This window comes from Cyclopterus lumpus, chromosome 3 (genome assembly GCF_009769545.1).
Source record: "Cyclopterus lumpus isolate fCycLum1 chromosome 3, fCycLum1.pri, whole genome shotgun sequence".
NCBI lineage: Eukaryota > Metazoa > Chordata > Actinopteri > Perciformes > Cyclopteridae > Cyclopterus > Cyclopterus lumpus.
In genome coordinates this window covers 19,259,379-19,280,198 of record NC_046968.1, presented here as the reverse complement: position 1 = coordinate 19,280,198, position 20,820 = coordinate 19,259,379, and the positions used below count along the sequence as shown (strand labels likewise).

At 39.8% G+C, this 20,820-nt stretch overlaps 1 protein-coding gene across 2 annotated transcripts; it reads right to left on the bottom strand.

The window, feature by feature from the left end:
- Window positions 1–4,521: 4,521 nt before the first annotated feature.
- On the bottom strand, window positions 4,522–19,090 carry LOC117748895 (AN1-type zinc finger protein 3 homolog). 2 transcript variants are annotated; one of them, XM_034559031.1, is made up of 6 exons: window positions 18,711–19,090; window positions 12,865–12,905; window positions 12,261–12,449; window positions 10,561–10,623; window positions 8,612–8,821; window positions 4,522–6,527 (listed from the first exon to the last, which is right to left on the bottom strand). In XM_034559031.1, the coding sequence occupies exons 1-6, from the start codon at window positions 18,791–18,793 to the stop codon at window positions 6,373–6,375; spliced, it is 741 nt and encodes a 246-aa protein (XP_034414922.1). In that variant the 5' UTR covers window positions 18,794–19,090; the 3' UTR covers window positions 4,522–6,372. The 2 variants fall into 2 exon arrangements, with proteins under 2 accessions (XP_034414922.1, XP_034414915.1); XM_034559024.1 differs by having other exon boundaries at window positions 10,561–10,626; window positions 18,711–19,089.
- Between the last annotated feature and the right edge of the window lie 1,730 nt (window positions 19,091–20,820).

Here is a 20,820-nt window from a genome sequence, read left to right as displayed (position 1 = left end):
AATATAATCATTCAACCCCCATAGTGGAAACTGGATTTTGCAAAGCTAATGCTCGAAATGATGGCAAGCGCTGCAGGGACAGTCTATCACAATATAGCACTGTCTTTAATATAGCAGCAAACAACTATTTGCTATGTAAAGTAAAAATAGTGGAGTAATGTCTTCCTGAGCAGAGAATCCAGTCACTCGCCGTTTGTGTTTGTTGTTATCAGAGCTTCCCGGTTCTTTGTTGACATAGACGGGACGGCTGCTTGTGCTTTTGGAGCATGTGTGTGCACGTGAGTTGCTCTGCACGGCTCTCACATGGCGGTTACAGCTGATAATGCCGTCTCAAAGCATAGCAACCATCCTCTGGTTCCCCTTCAGTTAAACACTGTTAGCTCTGCCTGCACTTTTGCTGTTGTTGGCATGGTTACTGTAAAGGCAATAAAGTGCTCCCAATCTCGTAATATTGCAACATTGGTAAAGCAGAGGCTAGGACATCCTGACTTTTAGTCATGGGTCAAGCTCCAACATTTTTTTGAAACCATCCCCTAACATTACTGTAATGCAACTTCATGGCATATTCTGTTCGACCCTCCCTGCCTGGTAAATGTGCATATCCTTTAAACTCCACACCCCAAGTCTGCAATGCAGGGTTTCATGTCAAATCATAGGATCTGATAATCAGACCGAGTAGTGTTATTCAAACAGAGTTAATATGTTGCATGTTATTTTGTCATTTTCATTGCATGGAAATACTGAAGCACATATTTACTGGACAATACGTGGCACTACTACACTACTACTCATTACAGTGACCGATTTTAATGAGATGTCAGAAAAATTCGACAAAAGGGGATATTTTGCCCCCAAAAAGCCAATGTGGTTGTTTGAATCCACTGAAGCACAACACGGACAGTATGTTTCGCTGCTTGTTGTGCTGCAGCTGTCAAAGCTGCTTCTTCGGTCCAAACTGGATTCAAATTTTTTAACCTCTGGGTCTCGGGAACCGACCATGGATACAGTACCAGCGACAGAAGTAGAGCAGAACATTACACCAATGAGTAAGAAAGAGCGGAAAGCTAAGAGAGGACAGTTGAGAGATAAAGCTTTGGAAGATGAAGGGGAGGTGAGAAAGTCAGGGGAAGAGAGAGGCAGAGAGAAAGAGAGAGAGGGGAGATCCATAGAAGCTGCACAGTTTGGCTTCTGTTTAGAGAATTGAGAAACAGGAAATCAATAGCGGCAGCTACCCAGACAGTCAAATAATGAAGGCTTAACACTGGCACACAGCAAACGATGACTACACACTAATACGGAAAATGCTATTTGGGGGAAATGAGACGCTATCGTTGGTTTGGGCCTTGTTGTGGAATGAGAAATAGACAAAGAGTGAGTGCTGCAAATATATGAAATGCAATGCAAACACATCTAAGCAAAAAATGCTGCTGTGGATGATGGTTCTCTCTTTTTGTGCAAGTAATTAAACCATGACAGTGTGCTGTTTATCCTATAGCTTTAGCTCAGTGGTCTAATGTGAAATCAATATGACTATGTGCAAGATTGAACAGCAGAAAACATTAACGGTTGGACCGAAAGGCCTTAAAGATATCTGCAACCAGTACAGAGTTTTCATTTTAGTAAGGGTTAAATTAGATTATAGCATAGTTATTGTGCATGTTATTCACTGTGGGGATTGGTTAGCCTTCAGTTTACTTAAACGATAAGGTGTGAGGGAGGTCAATTAATCAGGTAAATAGATTAGATTAGATATTACTTTATTCAACAGGCTGATGATATCACACGCCTCTCCTCTCTCTCTAAACAGTTTAATTGCAAAATTGACACAAAATGAAAGCAGAAAATGATACACACAGCCTTTAACGCTTAAGATCAATAAAGCTTTGTGAAACCGAGCTCATCCATTTGCAATTGGAAACCTCTAGCTGTCTCTCCTTGCATCATATAGGCATATCACACTGTAAAACAGACATCCCAGTTCTTCAGTAATTCCACATTATAGTCTCACCCTTTCAACTGGTTTATCTCACTCTGTTAAAGTCATTCTAAAATTGAAGAGAAGTGTACAGTCAGCGTCCTTCTTAAAGGTCACATGGAAAAAAATGTCAGACTGACAGTAATGTCTGCACTAGGATTGGATCTTCTACCGCCACTTTTAATTTCCTCTTAAACCCGACCAAATGTCAGCAGCATGCCTGTTTGAGGTTCCGGCAGCATAGTGTCAGTGTGTGGTGGTTAAAGATGGTTGGGATGGTAATGAATGGTGCTGGAGTCATTAGCTATGGTTTTGAGAAGGGATTATGCCGTATATATATCACAGTAGTCACACTCAAAGAATATTAACGAATGCATCTAAACTGTTAATGCATGCCAACAATAGGTGGGCATCGAAGGTAACATCTGCAGGAATGCATGGCGATGAATGCATTTCAAAGTGATTATTTCATGATAGTTAGATATATATATATAATCTTTCTTTTACAAGACACTTACCACAGTTTAATGTGTGCAAAGTTGCACCTATGCTGCTAAATACTCCACGAGGTTCAACAGCGAATCTCTGAACTGAGTCTGCTGGGCAATTAGTGGACCGTTGGTTTACAGCATCAGACCTAAAAACAGCTGCACATGAACACGCCAATGAGAGCAGCGAGTGAGGAAAGAAACAAGTTGTTGTTGTTTTGGTATCCTTTAAGCAGCAATTTAGACCTTTATGTTGTCTTATAATTTCAGGATTCACTTTCTCTGCGGCTGCTTTGTACCTGTAACTTGATTAAGTGAAATCTAACCAGACACAGCCTTTTACTCCTAAGGTATACAGGTATATGCATGGCTAGATTCCTATTATGATGCATTTGAAGCATAGCATTATTAAATCTCTTTTACTCAATATGCTCCATTATGAAGATCCGATTTCTGTTGTTTGTGTTTCTTATTTGCATAACAAATGAGGAAGGATCATCTGAGTAAAAGTGGATATAATCAACGTAATTACAGACATGCAATTAACAGACAGTGTGCAACAAATTTATGAAGACTAATAAGTGACTTCACTATTACACTGACAAGATCAGCGCTGCCTGGAAATTAGGAGAAGACACATGAGACGATGAAACTGATCCTGTGATTACTTTGGACAACGTTACCTTTCATTGTGTTGACAGCACGTCTGAGATTCTTCTCTCACTGAAGTCTGATTCAAACTGGTTTGAAGTAGGAACAAAAGCAACAGTACATTTCTCACTGGTGTTCACTCACACTTGTTTAGCACAACATACTGGCTTCAACAGTGGTTAGCAAGATAGACAAGCGTTTAAAAAAAAGCCACATCCAATACAAGGATGGTGTATATAACTAGTGTTAGCCAATAAAGGCGGTGAGAATGGCAGGCGTACTTGTTTGTCGAGCTGTAAGGAGATTACTTACCACTGGCCACAACATCTTATCCCCCAAATCCCGCTCTAAAACTAGGCAGCCTCCGGCAAGCATGCTTCTTGTTCCAACCCAATCCTGGCACTGTGCTTCATCCTGTGTGTCAGGCTATAATCAAGACAACATAAAACACAAGAGAGTGCACACTGACAACCAAATCAAAGAGAGGGCTCGAAAAAGCGAGAGGGGGGTTTAAGATTAGACAAAACCCCAATGTATTCCTGCCACATTCAAAACAATAAAAAGCAGGTCCATATCTACTTCATTAGAAATAATTGGGGAGTTGGGTCAGAAAGAAATATCGGCAATGAGACAAGTTCTGGATGTCAACATATGGCGTACTTTTGTATAAATAAGAGCACAGAGGGAGCTTCAAATTGATCATATAGAAATGATATATTTCAAGTAAAAAAGTGTATCAAACAAATATCAATCTTTGAGATCTCCTGGGATATTGTCTCCCAACACCAAGGCTGAGAAACATTGAAGGAAAGGATTACATAAGGACACACCTTTCAACCACCTTGACAAAGGAGAAACTTCTCATTTAGGTGCCAACTGGCTTAATTTTAGGATAGTTTAGGCGAGGAGGAGGAGGGTGAGAGATTACACTCAGGCCACGATCAAAAAGCATCTTCAAACGTTTTTTGATCGTGGCCACGTGCGTTTTCTTTTCCCACAACATCAATTAGTGCAGCCGGCCCACAGGGCTCGTTGCTGCCGTCAGAAGCGTCGTTAGTCAAAATTCTCCATGAGCGAGCACACGTGTTCACACGCAAGCAGATATGTCCAGTAAATGAGTATGTTTATGGAAACCCTGTGAGCAGTAAACAGTTGTTTACATCACTTTAAAGGGAATTGGAAGAGAGCCAGCAACATGTTGCAAGAAGGCTTCAACTCTTTACCAACATCGTCTCACATTCATCCTGCAGAATGTGTGGATATAATCTCATCCCACTCCTAAATTTCCTCTTGCCGAGTGCGACTGCAGCTTCCAACTAGAGTGGCCCCAAAAAGATCAAACTCTTGCTTTCTTCCAAACAATCCTTCATCTTTTCATCCATCATGTCAATAAGCACACTTGAGATGTTCACATGTCTAATCCAGTTTATTCTTTTGCAGTAAAAGAAAGTTGGAAAGTGGAAGCATAAAATAAAACAATGGAAACAAAAGTATAGAATTTTCCACGTTCATCTTCCAATTTTATAACCACATTACAACCAAAAAGAAAAGCAGTTCTACACTAAAGTGTAAGTGAAAAGCAAAAAGGGGTTAAATAAGATTTTCTTTAAGATACAGAATATTCATTTATTATGCATGTTCTGTTTATTCCTTCCATAGTCCACAAGGAAAACATTTGGAAAGTAATTATTTTATTTTAACTTTCAGCGCACTGCACACCCCAGCCGCCCCTCCCCCTCTACCGCAGGAAAGGGCGAGGGGGAGACAGAGAGGTGACATATGGAAAAAGTAGAGCAATCAATAAGGTGAAAGACGAGATATGAAAAGTGAAAGGCAGGAGGAGGAGAATGCATGTGAGCTCATCGTGGTCGCTGGAAATGAAAACATGGGGCCTAAAAGGAAGGAGGGAAATTAAAGTACTGTATGTTCATATCAAATAACCTTTAAATGTGGATAATAGAAATGAAGGCCTAAGACATTATGCGAAACCTGAACTATAACAACCAACACACATCTTAAACAGTTCTGAGTGGCGCTCTGCCATCTCAGCTTCGGTCCAAACTCAGCAGCAATGTCTGATCTTGCCTGCTTGTGCTCAATGTGAACAACAGTCGAGCACAGAAAACAAAGAGTGCGTATTTGTAAAAGCATAGAGATGTGTGGACGTGTACAACGCAGACATTTCAGGTCCAGTCCTAAATCGTAAGCAAATTTCAATATACATCCTGTTAATGTTGTCTTCCTGAAGTTTGTACACATCCAGCACACATAATCCACATGTTGTTTGGAGAGGGCATGTCTTCGTGCGGGAGGGGCTGTGGGGAATAGGGACGAAAAGAGGAAGACAGAGAAGATCTGCCGCAAATTAAGTCTCCATCGATCACATCCCAACGTTGATGACAGATCGGTGTGCACTCCAAGGACAAGCAGCTCACTTCCACCAGCGTTCTGAATTTGGACTTATATCACCCCAGTTTAATTGTCCACAATGGCCTCCTCAAAAGAGCAGAAACACCTTTTGTATGAATCTTAAAACAAACAAAAGGAGTAAAAAGGTGTCCTGTGGAGGAAAGGAGAATGATGCAAGTTGGAGAGGGGAGAGGTGAAGATTGGGCTGTGATATCCTGAGGTGGATGATTAACTGATGTTTTGCGGTAGTGGGCGGCCAGAGGGTAAGACACTGACTTTAACTGAGGCTGGCTTGCTTGGTTTGCTTCACAAAGTCCATGCTCGGCGCAGAGTACAAATCAGCTCTGTCTGATTTTGAGGTAAAGAGCACAGTCTATAAACAGCGCCGAAGCAGAGGTCTACACAAAGGGTGTCCATCCTTTTCTCGTCGTCGTCAATCTTTCTTTTCTTTTTTGAGGTAAAGAGTATAGTCTTAAACTGGCTTCCGGGACAAACATTTGTATAAAGCATTGTATTTCTTCTCGTCATCTTACTCTGCTCACTCGTGTAGTCATCAGCTTGCAACAAAGTGAAGAAATTGTATATTTCCGTTGCTCTTTATTGTTCTGTCATTCCTGGGTTGGGATTTTCCAAAAGGCATCTTAGCAGCAGGGATATGATCAAGCCAACAGAAGCAGAAAACAACGGGGATATGGGTAAAAGAGCGAGCATAATTTAAAAGAAAGGGTGGAGGTTTGTATTAAAAAAAAGAATCTTGAAAAACTAAATAAGAAAACAAAGTAAAAATCAAATCCCTGTCGGTGCTAAGACACCGTCTGAACACTGAGATTCTTCGAAGGGAACGGCCGCTCAGGAGCACTCTTCTCCGATGCGCTGGCATGAGCGGCCCACCTTGCGGTCGAGCTTGACCATCTTCAGGACTGCCTCCTGGCGACCACGGCCCAGGTGGTCAAACAGACACTCGTGTTGCTCTGGAAGCCGATGGAGCATACAGAAGACATAACCTGGAGGGCGGGTGAGGGGTATGGGTGTACAAGAGGGGGAGTGGTTAACTGGCCAAGTTCAGCAAATACACAAATATTACTGCGGCTGTATTTTAACTTCGAAAAATAGGAAATGAATATTCTACGATATTTAAATAGTGCATTAAACAGCCAAATTATGTGAACATGTTTGAAACCCATACAATTTATACAAAGGGGTATAAAAAAAAAAAAAACATCTGTATTATACAAGTCTTTTTAAATGGTAACAGATAATATTTACTGCGCCGCAACCATGCCTTTGTAAAAAGGTCCGGTTACCAGAGAAGACATTCTGGTGAATAGCTTCCTCCTTTGACTCCATTCAACAAAGGCATACCAGCCTCATCTCTCTCCTTGACTCTGTGTCTACTGCAGCACTCTCGACAAAAGGCACTGTAGGAGGCTCGTTAAGCTCAGAGAAGCTCGTTAGCTCTCGTTGTCTTAAATTCATTCATTAATACACATAATAACACTGCTGGCATTCAATGAGTGGTGATTAAAAATCCAGTTTGACAGCTGGTTGCTATGCAATTAAAACCTATGTGATTACAGCGCACTTAAATGGAGTGGAGGGGAGAAAGTTGTGTAACAGTCGAGGCCTTTGAAAGGGATGGGCTGCTCGAGTCTGGAGGCAACGGTGGAAATCAAAACTACTTCTGGTTGCTTTACTGCAATGAAAGGACAGAAAAATGCTTAAACTGCACCAACTGATGGATGATAAGCAAACTATGTCGGACTTTTTACTACCCTATATTCTAAGTAAAAGAATCCATACTTATTTTGTTATTCCTTCATCAGAAACCCAAAACAAATTCCACCAAGCTCACAGCAGCTGTTTTTGTGAATTGAGTTTTTAAAACATCAATGAGCTGGGAGGAAATGGAGGTGTTCAAAGTTGTTATTGCATAAAATCAAAGCTGTCTTAAATATTTAGAAATTTAAAAAAAAGCTAACTCACGAGAGTAGCTCATGACTGGATACTTTCTTACTTAAATTATAGTAAATTAAGAATACCACAATGTATCTTCACATACTGGACTCATTATCAAAGGTTACTGGTTATGGAAAAGGTTTTTCTCTCATTTTAGGACCATTGCTTGGGAAGTGAAAGACAAGGGACAGCACCAGTCAGGAAAAAGGTCCTGCTTCGGTTAGATCTCAGATGAGAACATGCATGATCTAATAAGCTTTTTAAGCTCCGTTTCATACTCAGACCTTGTCAGATGAATATTATAGCCACTGCATAACAGCAGAAGTCTACTGAGTTGGATCAGATACTCCACCAGAGATTTATTTCCTTCCCCCATTTACTATCTGAAAAGCGTCCGTGCTTTCAACTCATTATCAGACCTTCTTGGCTTACACTGAGAAACATTTTGCAGAAGCATTAGCAAAGTAATCTGCAATTAAAGCAATAGTCTGATATCACCATAATTGCCACCATTTCCCCTTCGGTCTGTAAAAGAATGTTTTCATAGTGAGCATTGGACTATCAAGGATGGATGGCCCATGCATTAAGCAGCGCCGGCTGGAAAACAAAGACAAGTCAATTTGCAATTTAGAAATTGTTGCGTAGATTTAAGCAGAGGGTCTTTAAGTAGCAAAGAGCTGTGACTTAAGTACTTTAATTTGTATGCAAACAAGTTGATTAGCAAGCCAAGTATTGCTTTAAACTGCATTAGTGTTTGGGGTAATTGGCTTATGTTTTATGTGCAATGTGAAACATTCAGGCTTTCTGTAATGATCCCCCAAGGCTAGCAAAGGCACTGACATTTCCGTCAACACAAAAACACATGGAAAGGTAGGAGATGCACTTCACTGCACTGGATGTACAATTCTCAGAACTATGACCAATTTAACCAACATGTAATTATGCATTTAGGAAGCCAATATTAACGACTGTAAAGAATGCACATGAAAGGTCTTTAATAATAGCTACCACTGCTTAATGTGTATCCTCTTGTGTGTGAGTGAGCCTGTATTAGGTATTAGCGTGCATCTGGTGATGCGTTAAAATATGTGTGCCCATGCGTGTTCATGCGTGTAGACTTGTATCATCGTACCACAGCGACAGGAACCCAGCTCTTGCTGAACCAGCTCCAGTTTAGTTTGGCAGCGATGGCAACGTTTGCGGCTCCGCTGTTTAGAGCCACTGCGAGACGAGGATGATGATGATGATGCAGACAAAGATGACGATGAAGACTCTTCACCCTCTGGCACGTCACCCACTCTTGCTCTCTTCTCGGGTGAAACATCACTTTCCGACTCCGAGGCTGGAGGAAGAAAAGAAAAAAAATAGCAATCGCCGAGGTCCTTAACTGCAACGCCATTAATTATTTTTTAGATTTAACATTTTGTATTTGTCAGAACAGTAAGTACAGCAGAAGTTTATGTGTATACTATTGATGCTGTTGATATCTAGTAGTTTGGGACACACACTGTGAATGAATAATAAAACCTTGATTATTCAACAGTGGATATTAGACATCTTTCTTTCCATTTCTACCGTTTATACTCTACTGATCAACAAACGGTAATAATGGCAACTTAACTTATTGTATTCTAATCAGTTTTCTGTTGTTGTCAGATACAACGCATGTCAAGGTTAATCAATCTGCAATCTGGTTTTGAATCAAATCTACCAATCTAACGATATACTTAAAGTAAAATCTTTTATTAGTACCAACCACATAATAATCCATGTGTCTCCTGAGTGTCAAGAGCATCCGCTTTGAGTACAATTTCAAAAGAAAATATTCAATGATGAAACTCCATCACAACTTTCATTTAATATAAACTGGGAGAGAACAGTTGATGGACAGCTGGAACAAAAACACCTCTTTGTGGTAAATAAAAAGGTGCTCTGGAGATGAATGACTCTCCTGCATTAGACGACATTAGACACACCCAGCACCTGAGACCGGGAGAGCATGTCGCGACTTTCTCTGGTCAGCTGGAATTTCAACTCAGCTTTTGCTCATCAATCCTGCAGACTTTTTCTGTGGCCCGGCCGAATGCTGCTCAGCGCTCAATAAATCTGAGAACTAGGCCAAGCTGAGCAGTAGATCTCCCTAGCTAGCCCCATCGATCCCCAAATGTGCTACAGCATGCGTGTCGGTACATGTGCAAGTGCATGTTGTGCCAGCCTTTCCTTATCCTGGTAAATAATCTGTGGCCAATTTACAGTGGCAGGAATTTTGATTGATTTGTTAAAAATAAAAAGCAATGGTATTTGAACGATAAACCGATTTAAGAGTTATAGCTCGCACTAAAGTGTATCCAGGCTTTAAACCGAAAAACATTTAGATAGACAGTAAAAAGTGAAACGTCACATGGTTTAAATGATGCTGCGTGTGCTCGAATAACCCCGCTGCATTAGACAAGGGATCAACATGTTCACACAGCATTGCTAAGCCTTGCCTGCTCTGCAGTTAAGTCATGTGCTAGTTTTCACATGTGTTAGCATAGCAGCAGGCAGTGTCAACTAATGGTGAAAGCCGATTTAAGCGAAACTGGCACTAGAAGTTGCAGAGTTTAGACATCCGCCTTGTTCAATCTTTTATAATAAGTAATAATGCTCCATCGTACACCAGCTCCATGCATCCTCCAATGAAATAAGTGTACACACACACACACACACACACACACACACACACACACACACACACACACACACACACACACACACACACACACACACACACACACACACACACACACACACACACACACACACACACACACACACACACACACACACACACACACACACACACACACACACACACACACACACACACACACACACACACACACACACACACACACACACACACGCACACGCAGCTGTTTCCACACACTCTGCTGTTTCCACTGGAAGTACAATTAACCTGGCTGTTTAGGATCAATCCGTTTAGGCCAATGGTTCCCACATTCCAATATCTTAAGTGGACATGACAAGCACACAGTGAAACACAATAATGGACATTGTAATGGCAGAGCTGAGGCCTACCTGACTCAAAGGAGCGTTTTGTGGGAGTGGAGAGTGAACTGAAGACTGTGTCTGTGCTGGATACTTCTGAAAGAGATGCAGTGAGAAAAGGGGATGGAAAAGGGGAGAAGATGAAAAAGAAAATGGAAGAAAAGAGAGGACATAAGGACACTAGTTTTATTGTATGACTGTGTTGTAATTTCCCTCATTCAAGTGTAAAACAAAATCAAATGTCTTCTGGCTATATTGATTTAGAACAGAACGATAAATAATTCCACAATAAGTCCTCTAAAAACAGAGAAGACTGTGGTACAATTTTCTACAAGGTAGCGAGATTTTAAAATTCTTTAATATGCCTTGAGCTTTTTTTTCTTCTTATATCTGAGGGGAAGGGGGCCGCAGCGTGCTTGTGTGCAGAGCTTCAGTTTACAATAATAGAAAAGAGAAAAGACAAATAAAAAGCTAAAACCAATGACCTGTTGCCATTACTTAAACAACTAATGAATTATCTAAATAATTGCAGTTTTCAGCTATAGTAACAAGTAATATCTCAGCATCAGGGTCAAAGTACAGCTTATGTGTAGTCAGCCATTCATTCTATCGGGTTCTTTACTCAACGTATATGTTGGGACTGAAGTGGAACTTTTAACTTGTTGATAAGTCACCATGAATGAATGAGTGTGTCCGTTTTTGAGTGAATAGAGTGCTGCAGAAATGAGTCCTAAAGCCCAGAAACTGCTTCTCTTGTCTCAAAGTCAATGGGTTTTTGGTTAGATGCCTGAAAAAAAGATTTGTAGGTAACATGCATAAGACATTTTGTTCTACGATGTATAATACGTCAGTAAATCTTTTACTTAAAAGAAAATTTCTAAATCAGGCTCAAATACAATACGAGTCTGCCTATATATATATATAAATACATTCATAATGTCACTATCATATGTTTACTTCTGCCGTTTGTATTTACAATTCAAAGATCATAAAAGGGATTTGTGAAGATTATCTTGCTGAATAAATCATGTAAGTATCATGAACTTTTTTTTTTTTTTTTGGCAGAGTTTATTTCCTGTAATAATTCACAATACAGAAATCCCATCGTCTTTTTGTCGAGGGAACAAGAGCGATGCTTCCGGGGTTGGTCAATAAGAACATGTCATCCCTGCAGCACTCTGTTACCATGAGGGGCTTCTCTTTTTATCAGCTATAATCATGCACTGCTGCAACAGAGGACCACGTTAGTGTGGGAACATGATTTCACAAGTTCATCTATTCTGGAGCTATTTTATTGTCGTGTCCTGGATCGGCCTCTACAAATAACCTTGTCAATGTATAGCAATGACCGATGAACTGGCAATTGTAGGCGTCCTCTTAAAACCACCACTTCTAAATGGATACCCTTTGCTATCATTCTCTCTATCTGTGCCATGAGGACGAATATAGCCGGGGCAGGGGCACTGCAGCTGCTGTGAGCTGCAACACTCTGGTTTTGACCACTAAAATGAGAGATTGTGCATTGAAACACATTCATAAGTTTGCAGTCCATGAGGCGTACATTACTTCAATGTGTAAGCAAGTGAAAACATTACAAATTAAAAAGACCACTTCACATAGACTTTGAGTTCTACACTTCAGAGTGGGAGTGATCTATAGATTCATGGACAAAGGGAGCAAGAATGTAGTCACTCATCTGAAATAATAAAGAGGATTAACTGCCGTCCTACCGTCCTGAGCAGGTAGAGATGGCGCTCCCGTCTCTCCTTGCGAAGGGTCCTCTGATGCTTTAGGCATCGACATCAGCGACTGACTAATGCTGCCGTTTGTTTCAGTACAGAAGATGTCTGCTTGGTTGCTGCTGGAGCTTGAAGAGGCCTTTGGGGCACAATCGTCGTCTGGCTGTTTCTTCTGAATATCTATGGAAAAAAAGGTAACTGGTGAGACATTTGTGTGCATCAGTGAAACATGTTTGAATACATCTATCAGCTTTGGGGTTTGCAAAAGATTTTAACTTGGGCAGCCGGCCAAACAATAGCAAAGTGGAAACACAGGTGCATCTTTGGATGATGTTCAATTGAATTTAGAAACTGTGGTACTCTGACATAGTTCTGTTTAAAATCATATTTAAATGTTTTTTTAGTTTTCCACTCATATCTTTGGCACTGATTTTGTGAGAAGATGAACTAAGTGAAAGGGGACAAAATACTCCCTTAAGAATTGAGCAAAAGCCCCATACTTGAAGGCTTCTAAAGAGTATTGAATTAAGAAGGTATGGGTGAACATAGCACACACAGGATCTGCCAACAAGCACACAGAAGAACAAGGACTTACCTGCAAAACATTTTGAACAGTGATTCATAGTTTTGCTCGATCTGAGGAAAAGAGCAGAGATAAATCAAATGTGTTCATCAAATAGCTTGGATAAGAAATAACAAATTGTAGAGTGGGATGCAAAAGAAATGTCTTTAGCTGATGGGCATCCACGCAGCAAGAGTACCAACATGTTTCCACAATCCTCAAGTCCCTTGATAAGACATCATTTCTCAATTTTCTTTAACTATATTGAAAAATACATACAAAAGCAACCCAATTAAGAACATATGTAGCATACAGCAACCAGTTCTTACACATATCAACGTGTGCACTGTATAGAAGAAACTTAAACAGGGAATGAACAAAAATTATCAGACTCAACAGATTTAATGCAAGTTGGTAAATTGTTCTAAACTCTGGGTTCTAGGACACAAAAGAGCAGTCATCTTCGTTTTTACGCTTGGCAGGCGGTACATCTAAGAGACACTCGGTGGTGGAAGGTATTATTATTAGCTTATAGGGGCTTGTCCATGGAGTGCCTTTTTACGTGGCAGGCAGAGTGATGATATATTCATCAGGTGGCCAGAACCACCACTCCAATTAGATGTTTGTGTGCCGTGTCTGCTGATAGGAAGGCCTAGTGAGCCGAGTTTGTTAACATTGTAACCACAGAAACTTGATAAAGCAATATTGTGTCTGGGCTTTGGAGACCGTTTTGGAATTTCCCTTCTTCTAGCTTTAAAACGAGCAGAATCAAATTCCCCTAATTATATAATTAAAACAATGCCCTTGATTTAAAGTTACACTCCCTTTTCTCATTATTGTAACCTTTAACATACATCAGTCAGAAGTTTGACTTTACCTTATCAGCATTAGTGAATATGTAACAATCAAATAGTTATATGGTCTAGCTCAATGGTCAGTCGTGTCTGACTCATAAACATTGATTCTGCACAAAGTAATAATAGTACGGTTAAATTATAGGGGCCTCTCGTCTGTGTTGGCAATGCACACAACTGGCTAGACAACCACTCAACTGGTCCGATTAAGTGAGTAAGAGGCCTGAATGGAGGACATTACAACCCTCATTAACTTGCCCTTTTTACCAGCTACAAACGCTTCTAAACATACTTTTCCCTTCCAAATCGTGGCTACAGATATGAAATAGCTGTTATGGGGTTGATTACTGAAGTATTGCTGATTCCAGTGGCACAACTCTATCACAACAGATGGCTCTAGCTTCCCTCTGAGAGGGCTCCTCTCATTTCCTCCCCAGTCCTCGTCCTTACTGTCTGCGCATTGAGCGTGACGGTCGCTGCTATCAGTCACATTCTATTTATTTTGGGTGCTTCGTTGCACACCTTTGTCCTCATTTCTAAATGTAGGGTCAGCCGCAGTCTGTCAGTCTGCTGGTGTGTGGGATTGGGTATAAAACCGATAGGAGGAGGTAAGAATAGAGGAGAAAACTAATCATGAGACACGAGCAGGGAGGAAGCCGGTACTGGGTGAACAACAAGTCATATCCTGTTGTCACCATTATAAATCAGAGGTAATCAACTCACAGATTAATTAAGGAACTAAAAGGGGTGAGAAAGGCTGAGATAAAAAAACATGCAGGAAAGAAAATGCTGCATGCTCGTTATGCTGAGTGGAATTTGAACAGACAACACAATTGGCCCACTGCTGTTACTAATGAGAATATCTGATTGGAACAGACAGGAAGATGGGCTCGGTTGCCGTGGTGATGCAGTTTGAGTGACACAAAGGCGCAAAGGCTTGGATGGGGGATAAATGTTATGAAGGAATTAAGTTCTATTGAACACTACTAACAATAGCAGTAAAGTACAAAATAAATTCAGAAATACAGATTGAAGTCTGTTAATAGAGTACATCGTGTTGCTTGTGTACATGATGGAATTAGTTAGACAATGTCAAGTGTATATATGGGGAATAAAACAGTGACAGAGAAAGGCTCAGCTATGGTTTATGTTCCAGGGGGAGGAGAGATTATACTTTACAGTTCTACATTGTAGCCTGGACCATATCCAGAGGTTTTGCTTTGCTGGTCTTAAAAAAAAAACTGGAAGGGCAGCACAAGCCTGTTCAACATGTCTATTAAGGATTAAAAATGCATGCATTCAATATTTTTGTTACTCTAAATCATTTTTGTTATGAATAGCTATACATGGCTAATTAATAAACTAATTCCTAATGCAATTGCTTGACAAATCAATTATCTATAACCTTTGTAACAGCAATCTCATTACTTATCAATGTTATAAATAGTGTGTACAAATATGAAATCACTACAACAGGTTGGCACTGTAGTAGTATGGACTTTAGGAATTTATTTATTTCTCATGTATTCCTGTATCAGAGTAACCTAGCAGCATAGCAGCAACAAATATAAGCTGTGTTTAACCATATTTTGCATTTATTATTTGACAAAAAAGAGTGTTTGGGACATGACAAAGACACAGGACTATGTTCAACTTCCTATGTGATGCAAGAGCTGCACTTGCCAACCTTGACAAGGAGCTACAAACACATGCACACAAACTATCTACAACTAATAACTGATAACATGAAACTTGCAGATTGTAAATAACTAGGCTTACATCTGACACATTTGTGAATACTAATCCCAGATGTATTTCGGGTTCATCCCATCTGGCGTGCTACAATCCTAATTTCAAATTAACTAAAGCACTCTGCAACAGGATCATCATTAAAAGACTCAGATAACTCTGATACCATATAGTGAAAAGTAAACTGAAGGGGTGATTAACATTTCCTTCTTCCTTTGCCTCCTGCATCGAAGATCACTTTGAGACAATCAAGCCTTCTGCTCTCGAGAAGAAACAACAAAAGCAAGAACAAGCTGCTAAATGTCAGATGTATTTACGGTTTATGAGCCACAGAGCATCAATAACAGCCATACATGGTGCACCTGAATGTGCCTCTTCAAACAAGTTTGAGGCAGAAAGAGACGTGTGGTAGTCAAAAAATAAAAAAGAGACATAATACGCCAGTGCCCTGATGCCATAAAACAACCTGAAAGAACTTGTGTTCCAAATGTTGTCATACATTAGGTCTGGAGCACACAAAACAACTCACAGGGGATTTCAACCACTTCCCGTTTTTAAATAACATAATGCAACAGTCCTCCTGTCTTCTGGAAGATCCAAGGGCCGACACACTTTTCACTACAAAGCATGTAAGCAGGATGATCAAGGGACGGATTTCTACACCAAATCCATCATAACCAGACAATAAGGCCGGCCTAATTTCAAAGGCCTCTCCTAATACCACTGACACATTCAGCATCAGTGTATACTTTTCTCAGTGTACCCTCAATATCCCACAATCCCATGTGCTCTTGTCAATTGGGTAATGAGACATGGCGTCCGACTCGTAGTCAGATAATATCACCACATGTGTTTTATGTGTTCAGGTCCTCATTATTTACTGGTAGAGTATCACCTTTAGAGAGGCATGAACATGTTCCCTGGGAGGTTACAGATACATGGAAGTTGAACTGTATGGAGATATTAAACATGAGTACACTTTTTTGATAAGGTCCATCTGGTAGTTAAGTGAAACATCACAACTTGCACTGGACTATCTGGTGTCTTCATACTTTGCCCAGGTTTCCTGTGTTAGTGATCATAAACTTTAAAATATTCCACTTTAAAGTGTTGACAGAGACTACAGGACAACATATCTAGTAATCAAAACAAGCGCAGGCTCAGCTTGGCCTTCATATCCTCTTTAGTAGCAACCAACAATCATTGTAATAATCAGTTAGTCTTCAGATCATTTATTTAAATTAATCAATTTATTGATTGTCTAATCTATAAAAGAAACATGCTAAAAGAAAAAAACTATTACTATATTAAAATGTAAAATAGTCTCAAACCAACATTCCAAAACGCAAGGATAAAAAATTCAGAAAATTTACATTTTAAAAGGAGAAATAGTTAACTTTGGCAAATGTCCTAAACAATGAATCGGAAGAATTGTTGATGATACATTTTCTAGCGATCGATTCATTTATTAATCAGCTAATCAGCTCATGTTTTGCTGCTACAGAGGAAATAAACTACCACTGCCAAGTTCACTTCCAATTGACTTCTACCACAAAAAGGGAATGGGGGAGGTTTTGAAAATTACAGATAAGTAAAAAACGTCATCTCTCACATCATAATGTCTGAATATCATCTACATTGTTCGTCACACATTATCAACTGACAATGTAATCAAAACAACACTGGACACTACTACATATAGAATGAATTCTGCATTAGTGACTGGGTAAAAAGATCCCAAGGACAGACAGACTGATATTACAGTGAGAGCAGTAGTGACAGAAAATGTAATAATCAGGGTACATATCTCAGTGACCTTCTGTAAAATGGAACGCTTATTTGTGGATTTGTTCAAAACAGTTACAAAATTAGAGGAAATACTTACAGTGTTGGTCTGTTGAAAATGTGGAGGACGTTTAATGCAGAAACTATAAAAGCTTGTAAACAAACGTGTAAACAAACGTGTAAACAAACGTGGAACTTTTTGTGCCAATTGTGATACTGTAACAAGACGCAGACATGCCATGATTTTGGTGCACACAAATATGTTGAACTCAGGTTAATAACTATGATCAGGTGGGTCACCAACAATACAATCGTTGGTACTGAGATCCAAACCGTGATGCAAATACAGAATTAGCTCCTGTAGCTCTTGAATACATTTTGAGAACAAACAATAGTATTGCTTTACGCCCACAACTTTTTTTCCCTTCATTGATCTGGTTACTTCTACACTTTACAATTGAGCTGTAAAAACATATATAATTCCTTTTTTTAATGTTTTTATGTAGAATATATTTAACCAGGAAAACTCTCCCTGGACCAGACAGCAGTACAGAATATGACAGTTACTTATCTTAATTCCCTCATTGGACCCCTAATGTGTAATGTTACAAAACATATATAGTTCATCAAGCCATATTTAAAGTGGGACCTTTGTACCAAACTTAGGTCATGATAACATTTAGGTTGGGTCACCAAATACAAATACAAATTAATCTAAATGTAAAGTACCATTGTGTATATATCCTCTGTGTGATACTTTTAGGTGATATTTTAAATAGTGTTTACCACTGCAAATATATATGGTATATGCATCAATTAAGCTCAAATTTCAGCACACTAAAATTGCTTTAATTGGTGGCAGGAACACTTTCATATACTGAAACGTGAATTGTGAATTGATGTGAATTGAACGTCAATAATTGTCACAAAAAACTCAGGATATCTTTGGGACTTTGTGAACATGTGTCCCAAGACACGAGACTTGATAAGAGATTATCATGACGATGCATGTGCTTCGGGGAAACTAAAACAAACGCACTGTGTCAATGTGTGCAACTATGAGTCACTATATTAGCACATATCCTGCTTTACAGCTAATTTGAACTGATGGAAAACACCAATGGCGAGTTTTCCACCCAGGTCCAGGTTCTGTGTGGTATCTCTAACTAGGTTAACTAGCTAGCTGCTTCGTTCATGAACCGAGTACTTAGCTAGATAAAACCAGCTAGTTTCTTCACGCTGTCACATTACCCGGAGGGCTTATCCCTCCCCCCCCCCCCCCGTACCCTGCGCCCACCTGTACGGGAGAAGGTTACCGAGGCCAGCTGCGGTTAGCTCGAGGCTCATGCTACAAAACAATGGGGAGGGGGTAAAAACAAGAAGGGCAGCTCATCCCTGTGTGAGCTGCTAACGCTAATGGCTAGCACCTCTGCTAGCTCCGAGAAAAAAAGCATCTGACAATCGAGACATTTGAGAGGTATTTCGCCTTACCCCCAGAAACCACAGGGGCAGCGCGGGGATACGACGTTCACGTTACTCGGTGGATTGCTGCCCTCGCTCCCCGTGTCCCCCATGTCGGTCTTTCGTGTGAGGCTGTTCCGCGTAGCAGGTGAATCCGGGGTTGGAGTGAGGGCCTCGTATTTGTGTTCAGATATCCCCTCGCTGGGACAAGTACAGAGTCAATGCCCCGGCCAGATTGTCCTTCAACGTTTCACCGGAAGAGGAACAGTCTGCCGACACGAGCGGCCACGGACACCGTAGAATTATAACTGCTTAAATCGGCGTTGAAAAACTGGAGCCGTCAAAGCCGACGACGGGCAGAGCCACCGGGGGAATCCTGGGCCGATCAGCTGGAGTGAGGCGCAAACCACTTCCGTGGAGGGGTGGTGAGTCGGTAAAGAGACGGCCAATCGTTACGGGGATGTGACAGAAAGTGACACAAAATAATACGGTTGTAGTATTTAGATTAGTATTCATGCTAAAATACTACTTGAACTGGGTAAATGATCCATTTTAAAGGTATCACTTTAAAATGTACTTGAGTTTACATGGTATGATCCGTACAAAACTATCTTCCTACAACTAGAAAGCCCTCGGAACCATGTTACAGTATTCTCTGGTGTTTCAGCCACATTTCATGTCGGAAAATATTTAGATTTCAGTCTATATTTCCTTTACCTGCCTCAGAAACATCTGCTATTGTTGAACTGGACCCACATTTTAGTTGTAATGACATGCCCCATCTGTCATTGTGCCTGTGTCTGTTGCTTTGAAACACATGAAGGTTTGAAAAAGCATTTTTTCTGCTTCCTAAAAACATGAAATATTATACCTGCATTATACCTAAATAACTTCTCTGCAATGGACTGAACTGTATTCTTTGATACACTGTATACACTTTCATTTCATTTTTATTTGTATCTTTATTTGTATTTCCTTTATTATTTAAATTTTTAAATGTAATATGTCCTGCCCTGCTATTTTATTTTATTGTATTGTATATATTGTAAACATGCTTGCTGCTGCTTCAAACAAATTCCCCCCTGGGGATGAAAAAAGTATCTATCTATCTATCTATCTATTTACAACATGTTTTAGTTTTGACTTGTCATATGAAATGCACATGTAAATAACAGAGTTCACAACGACCTGTTTCCATTTAGCTGCATTGGTTTCAGGATTCTAGTATTGTGCGCGTTGGCTGACTGTCACTGTGTTATAGTTTAGTTACACATTCAGGCACAACTTGACAACAGCCAATCTGAAACACATTACTTCCTATGGCTTGCACAGTACAACGACGGCTTTTCACTGTGTCAAAGCAAAGTGGTATGTGTGCTGAACCCGGTACATTAACTGCCTTCGGAAATATCACAGTATTCTATTATTGTTATTATTATCAACATTATTATTATTATTATCATTGCTACTGCTATTGCAAATATCACTGTATTCTATTATTGTTATTATCAATATTATTATTATTATCATTGCTACCACTATTGCAAATATCACAGTATTCTATTATTGTTATTATTATCAATATTATTATTATTGTTATTGTTATCATTGCTACTACTATTGCAAGTACTTTATTATATTCTTTCCAATTAAAATGGCCATTACCCAAACCCTGAAAGATTTCTTAACCCGTTTTTATCCTTGTTGCCTTGAGAGTGGCAATGTCTTCCGGTCATTCAGGATGTCCTTTAGTCTGTTTGTTCAGCACTTTCTTAAACAGAGTAAATTCATTTAACAGCTTGTGGATGAATGGCCTTGACATTTGTCTTTTCACCTGATGTTATGGTCCTACAAGTATGAATCCCAATAAGTAGCTAATGGTGACCCCTGAAACTTAATGTAGCACCAAAATCAACTAGTCAGAATTTCCACAGTTACGTCTAAATCTAAAGATCTAATTTCTCTCAACCTTAGCTGTGGGCCTATACTGTCGGCCTACTAGCAGCCGAGACATCAACATGCCATACACTAAACCAGTGGTTCTCAAATGGGGGTACGTGAGATTTAAAAATATATATATTTAAAATTAGCATCCATTAAAAAATCCTAAATATACGTGTAAATTCATAAACTGTATACA